Source organism: Babylonia areolata, chromosome 13 (genome assembly GCF_041734735.1).
Source record: "Babylonia areolata isolate BAREFJ2019XMU chromosome 13, ASM4173473v1, whole genome shotgun sequence".
Classification (NCBI taxonomy): domain Eukaryota; kingdom Metazoa; phylum Mollusca; class Gastropoda; order Neogastropoda; family Buccinidae; genus Babylonia; species Babylonia areolata.
This window is the reverse complement of record NC_134888.1, coordinates 14,876,232-14,883,146: the sequence shown is the minus strand read 5'-3', so window position 1 is coordinate 14,883,146 and position 6,915 is coordinate 14,876,232. Positions and strand designations below refer to the sequence as shown.

The following is a 6,915-nucleotide window of genomic DNA, read 5'->3' as shown; positions in this document are numbered from 1 at the left end:
GACAAACACAGACAGAAGGAATATACGTATGGCTTGACCTTTTTTCTTTTTTCTTTTTTTTCTTTTCTTTTTTTTTCCATCGCAAATATTCGTCACCTGATCGCCTGTTTGCTGACTCACCACACGCCCCAGCCTCATCCATCCCCACTCTCCTCCCTTCTCCTCACCACATCTCTCTCTCCCACCTACCCCCTATCTATCCCTCCCCCTCCCCCATCTGTCTGTCATTAAAAGCTGACGGATCCATGAGCGTGTCCTCACTGGCTCCAACCCTCGGTCCTTGGCGATCACACTCAGTGCAGGACGCAGCAGAAGAGAGTTCCTGAAAAACATCGTTTCTTCTTGCTTCCTACATCTTCAGGGCGTGAGAGGACACTTCTCCATCCAGCCACAATGGCAAGGTGAGTGCATGGCTCTTACTTTCTTTCTGTCTTTCTTTCTTTCTTTCTTTTATTCTTTCTTTACTGTGCATACTTTCATAGGCATGTGTGTGTCTGTGTCTGTGTGAAACCGAGAGGTCGCAACTTTCTTTGACATTCATAGAGCCTATGACTCTGTGTGGCACTATAAATTGATTCATAAAGCAAATACAGTAGGGTTGGGAGGTCGATTTCTTAAATTTCTTAAGTCATTCTTATCCCAGAGGACATTCCAGGTGAGATTAGGGGGTATATTATCCAGATCAAGGTCCGTCAATATGGGTGTTCCCCAGGGAAGTGTGATTTCTCCCACTCTGTTTTCACTAATGCTTTATGATATGAAAAATATCAACACAAATGGTGCCACATTAGTAGCTTATGCAGATGACATAGCTCTCTGGAAGAATGTAAACTGTAATATTACAAAAAAATACATCAAAACGAAATAAAATTATTAAGCATTTTCAAGATGCCATCGACAACATTGTGGAATATATGAAAGAAAGTGGTTTTCTCCTGTCTGCTGAAAAGACTGTTTTCGTCATATTTACTAAAAAGTTGATTGAATTTGAAGGCAGGGATGCTATTAAAATAAAGGTAAATGACACTATCATATATCCGAATAAACAGGTGAAATTTCTCGGTGTTATCTTCCATTATAAACTTTTTTGGACTAAGCATATAAACTACCTTATTGAGAAAGCGAGGAAGAAAATAGCTCTATTACGTGTGCTTTCTGGAATCCCTGTTATAAATTGTGGCAATAATCTGATCAATGCTGCAATGGGACTAGTCCGCTCAATTATATCGTATGGTCAGGAAATCTATTTCACTGCTTCAAACTCTGATCTTCATAAACTGACAAGTATTGATTCCTTAGCTTTTAAGATTGCACTTGGGTTACCGCGATGGGCTTCAATCGACAAAACATACAAGCTGGTGTTTTGCCATTACCTGAACACAGGAAATTATGTGCCTGTAACTACATGGTAAGGGCTAGAGCTGTTCCAAATTCGGTTGTCTCTGAAATTGATGAAGAAACATACATCTGTAGAGAAATTCGTAACAAAGCTGTATACACGTCCTTGTTCGATTTTACTAAGTCAGTCTTTGAGAGTTACAGTCTATTGCGAAAATTCCGCATTGTTTTAATCCGCCTTGGCTGACTGAGCAAGCAAATATTATTTTTACATATGGACAATTAAAAAAGAGTGACAGTCCACTCATTATTGCCTCTCGGGCCAAAGAACTAATTAATACACGTTTCAAATATTACCTCCGTGTTTTCACAGATGGATCAATTAGTAGTAACTCTGAAGTTGGAGCCGCTTTTGTAATCCCCCAGCTTAACATTAAAAAGAGATTCCACTTAACTAAAGGTTGTTCAATTTTTACTGCTGAATTGTTTGCAATTCTGATGGCTTTCACCTTTTTTAGTGATATGCCTCTTGTGCCTGCAAAAATCCTTATACTATCTGATTCAAAATCAGCATTGATGGCTTTAAATAATCAATCTTCATCTGAACGAGCAGATATTATGTACGAAATTTTGTATTTAATCCACCAGTTAATTATGCGAGGCTCCGACATTTCACTCTTGTGGGTTCCTGGACATTCTAATCTTCGTGGCAACGAAATGGCCGATTTTTGTGCCAAGGAAGCGGCTTCGAACAATTCAGTTTCAATCAATCACAATATTCCTATTTCTGTTTCTGAAGCCTGTACTATTCTTTCAACATATTTCTGGAATTTCTGACAGAAACAATTCTTAGAAAACTCAAAAAAGAAGCTCTGGTGGGATCTCTCTCTTCCAGCAAGAAAAGGCACTAACCCCCCATGATCAATTTCCACAAGACACTTGACACACAGGCTAAGAACTAATGCATGGTTATGCAGATTTTTGAAACCGTCACCACTATGTATTTGTGGTAAGACCCTTGACATCCCACATTTTTTGCTCGAATGTCCAGATACACATTTACATTTCAAACCCCTTCATGATATGATTACATCCTTTAATCTTCCATTAGCCATGTCCAGCGTTTTTCACCCTAGCAAAGAAAATGGTTTGTCTCTGACAAAAACCGCAGTTGACCTAATTAAAAGCCATCCAATTGGTCGGTATTTCTAATTTGTTTCATCCCCCTTCTGCTGCAGAGGTTCCCCTCTGTTTTATTTAATCCAAAGTAGTGTTTCGTTTTGGGTGACAGCGTCAGATTTACTTGTAGAGCAAAGTTCCCATTATTCTAATTAGTGGAGCTGTTCGACCCTAACATGTAATATGTCGTCTTGATTACATTACGAAACCTTAATTTGATGAGAAAGAGTGAGAGACAGTGTGAGTGTGTGTGTGTGTGTGTGTGTGTGTGTGTGTGTGTGTGTGGGTGTGTGAGTGAGTGGGCAGGGGAATAAGGTAGGGGAATTATAATGGGCGTTTGTGTGCATGCATGGATGTATGTAGAGAGAGGGTGGGGGAGAAACGTATGTGAGTATGTGTGTGCGTTAGAATATTTTTTGGAGATAATGATATTAATGAAATTTGGTACCTTGATTTTTTTTTTGATTTTTTTTTTATCATACCTTCCTCAAATCAGAATTTCCTTGTGTTGCTCAGTTAATATTTTATTCAAATGGTTGCGAAAATGTCAGTACAACAAACAGTTAATCTGACAATAAATGGTTTCAGTCAGAGACCGAGAGGGGAATGGTGTCTGTTAGTTTCTGTTTCCCCTCCATTTTTTAACTCAGATTTGCTCCTAGTCTTCTTTTTATTTATACAATATATTTTTGTGTGTTAAAATGATGGCACATAAACAAGGTGATAATGGTGGGGGGGGGAATAACATATGAGTACATTGAATGTTTGCCTGGATGCGTCATGAGTTCCCAACTTATGGTTTTATATCTACGTTCACCAGCGTAAAAGCTATGTCCTACTGGGCTGATAAAAACCCGCCGTATTATGCTGCATTGTATTGAGTGCATTGGAGTGTCAGTTTCTCAAGGAGTGTGTATCACAAGTGAATCTCAAATGCCTTGCCTCTCTTGTCTTATACTTGTACTGATAGAAAACGTACTGTTTATGACTTCTGTTTGCGTGTATTTGCGAAAAACTGAAACTTTACTCTAAACTGGTCTGCCAAGTTTCGCTGTACATTCCACGGGGATCTATGTTCTGGTTTTAACATTACTATTTACCTGAAGAATAGAGTGTCTTTGGGGTGACACAGACTTAGTAATCATGCCATTAGACGATTGGGGGGGGGGGGGGGTGACGCTTCTTATTTCTCCACACCATGCCTCTTTCACTGGCAGCACATCGTTATGATGAAAATGAGTGACTCGGGAATTGTCAGAAACATCAGCATCTATATCTGCCTGCCATGGGGTGTGGGCTGGGGGTGTAGGGTCAGCATCATTAATCAGTAAACTGCCAGAGAAAAAAGTGGAACCTTTTGTGAAATTCACATGCCGTACACTGTCATTGCAGACTGACCTGTCAACTGTTGCTGGGCCTTGCCTTCTGCTTTGCAGGTAAGATTAGGATGAGGGTGATGTTGATAGTGATAATGTATTTGTGTGCTAATGTTAAGATGTGTGTGTGTGTGTGTGTGTGTGTGTGTGTGTGTGTGTGTGTGTGTGTGTGTTAACAAAACTGATTTCAGGGAGAGCTCACAGAAAGTCAGTAGCCCTTTCCCATATAGATATTTCCGAGAAAGTTAAGAAAGATTGTTATGGCTGTTAGGGGTATATTCTTAACCCTCTTCACACTGCAGACAGGTTGATTTGGGCCCCTCTTCAGGGTAAACCAGGCAACATAATGATATCTAAAAAGGGCCTAACAGTGGAGTGGTGGCCTAGAGGTAATGCGTCCGCCTAGGAAGCGAGAGAATCTGAGCGCGCTGGTTCGAATCACGGCTCAGCCGCCGATATCCCCTCCCACACCCTCCACTAGGCCTTGAGTGGTGGTCTGGACGCTAATCATTCGGATGAGACGATGAACCGAGGTCCCGTGTCCAGCATGCATTTAGCGCACTTAAAAGATTCCACGACAACAAAGGGGTTGTTCCTGGCAAAATTCTGTAGAAAAATCCACTTCGATAGGAAAAACAAATAAAACTGCACGCAGGAAAAAAATTACCCCCGAAAATGGGTGGCGCTGTAGTGTAGCGACGCGCTCTCCCTGGGAACAGCAGCCCGAATTTCACACAGAGAAATCTGTTGTGATAAAAAAAGAAATACAAATACAAATATTAGTTTATTTTTTTAAGAAAAAAAAGATTGTCATGTATGTTTTGTCCGAGTTTGCAGTTGGGGTAACACCCCTTGTAGGCCTCCATGTTGCATACACAACTTCTTAACACAGCACAACACAACAACCCCCTCCTCCACATTCATCACACATGACAACACAACACGCTTACTCAGTGGCAAAGTGATCACTCTCACAGTAGCTTCATTTTTTCAAACAATCACCCAATTACAAGGGAGATAAACGCGAAACGGCTGAAACCGAATAAACGTTGCTTCCCTCTGATCTTCGGTTGGTGCTTGATATTCGTCTGTTAACTCTCAGCCCACTGGCTGAGACAATTACTTATCTGCCGTTTTAGATTTCTTTTGATGAAACAGAGAGAGAGTTACCATGAGCACATAGCTGGAACTAAATGTTGTGAATAAATCTACAAACGTAATATATGACACACACACACACTTTTTTTTTTTTTTTTTTTTTTTGGTCAGAAATATATCATGAGAGAGAGAGAGAGTTGCGCGCATGTGTGCATGCTTGTCTGCACGCAGCTGAAAGCATAATCATTCATCAGAGGTGATCGTTAAGCTTGTTGTTTGTTACAGCTGTCACCGTCATTATTTCGCCTTTAGATTTTAAATGTACATGAATGGGTCCTATCATTTATCAGAGAAGGCAAAGTAGAGAGAATGATGACGGGTATTGAGAGAGGGGGAAGGGTGCACAGGGACTGTGGTGGGTTAGAGGCGGGTGACTTCTTCTTCTTCTTCATTCTGGAGCTGCGACTCCCACCTTCACACGTGCACACGAGTGGGTTTTTACGTCTGTGACCGTTTTTACCCCTACCATGTTGAAGCACTCATCATGAAACCCTTCGGTGATCTGGACATGCAGTCTGAACGGACGACACACCATTGCCAAAGATAGTCTTCTTCTCCGAGCTGGCTGCTGGTGCAAAGAACAGTTGAAGACCACTGAATCAAGGACTGCCTGAAAGCTTTCGATGGGGCCTGCAGCCCTTCCTGTCCTCGTGAGAGAAACCTTCGCCACTGACCGCAGCGCCTGGTGACTGGCTGCCTTCAACGACGTCCTGGCGTTTGAGAGCCGGTATCTCGACCAGAAGGGTCATGCCCGCAAAGAGAGGAGACGACGCCTGTCATCAGCTGGTGCCTGCTCACACTGCGACTATACATCTGTGTGTCAGCCTTTGGTCTGCGTTCTCATTTCTGGAGTGGCTGACGTTTCATCATTCGCTGTGGACTTTCTTGATGGTGAATGATGATGATGACATTGATGATTTCTTTTTGTTTTTGTGCAGCACCTTCCGTGTTCGTGCGGAACAAAGCCAGCGCTCGTAATGATGTAAGTCAGTATGATATAATATTTGTCGTTTCTTTTTTATTTTTCTTCTCTCTCTCTCTCTCTCTCTCTTTTATATATATATATATATATATATATGCTGTGTTGTGCAGCGCTGCACTATAATGATTCATTATGACAGCAACAATAACAACAGTGATGATAATAATAATAATAATAATAATAATAATAATAATAATAATAACAAAACATTGAAGTGGTGCACTTGTGCAGTATGCATTAGAACTGTATAACTTTAAAACTGTACTGTAGAGTAGTGTAGTGTAGTCGTAGTGTAGTGTGGCGTGGCGTGTTCTGTTGTGATGCAGCATCGCCTAGCATTCACCAAGTGCTCTGACAGCGTTCTTTGATTTCTTGGCACAGGGATGCATGTTTGCCATCATGGGCAAGGACAGGGCCATTCAGCGCATGGAGTTAGCCTTACAGGTGAGAACAGGCTGCTCTTTCCGTGCTTCACTACAGTGCTTTTAGACTCGGGTGAGGGAACTGTGTGTGTTTGCGCGCGCGTGTGTGTGTGTTTGTGTGTGTGTGTGTGTGTCCACGTGGTGTGTATGTATGGATGGTGTGTGTGTGTATGTCTGCGTGCGTGTGAATGTATGTATAAGTGTGTGCGTACTTATGTATTTAAATGCATATGTGTGTGCATGTGTGTGTATGTGTGTGTGTGTACTCACGTGTGTACACGCATGTGTGTGTGTGTGTGTGTGTATGTGTGTGTGTGTCGTCTCTGTCTCTCTGTCTCTTTCTCTCCCTTCGTGTGTGTGTGCGTGCGTGCATGTGTGTGTGTGTGAATGTGTGTGTGTGTGCGCGCGCGCGCAATTCAAAGTGCATGTATTAAATACTAAATTTTCTCTCAGCGATTCG

At 41.8% G+C, this 6,915-nt stretch overlaps 1 protein-coding gene across 1 annotated transcript in view; it reads left to right on the top strand.

The window, feature by feature from the left end:
- Positions 1 to 275: 275 nt before the first annotated feature.
- The window catches only part of LOC143289086 (uncharacterized), a 15,602-nt gene continuing 8,962 nt past the window's right edge, over positions 276 to 6,915 (top strand). The window contains exons 1-4 of the mRNA XM_076597926.1: positions 276 to 401; positions 3,910 to 3,953; positions 5,990 to 6,033; positions 6,415 to 6,477. Of these exons, the coding sequence (XP_076454041.1) occupies positions 394 to 401; positions 3,910 to 3,953; positions 5,990 to 6,033; positions 6,415 to 6,477 (159 nt within the window). The 5' untranslated portion in view covers positions 276 to 393. The remainder of the gene's footprint in view (positions 402 to 3,909; positions 3,954 to 5,989; positions 6,034 to 6,414; positions 6,478 to 6,915) is intronic.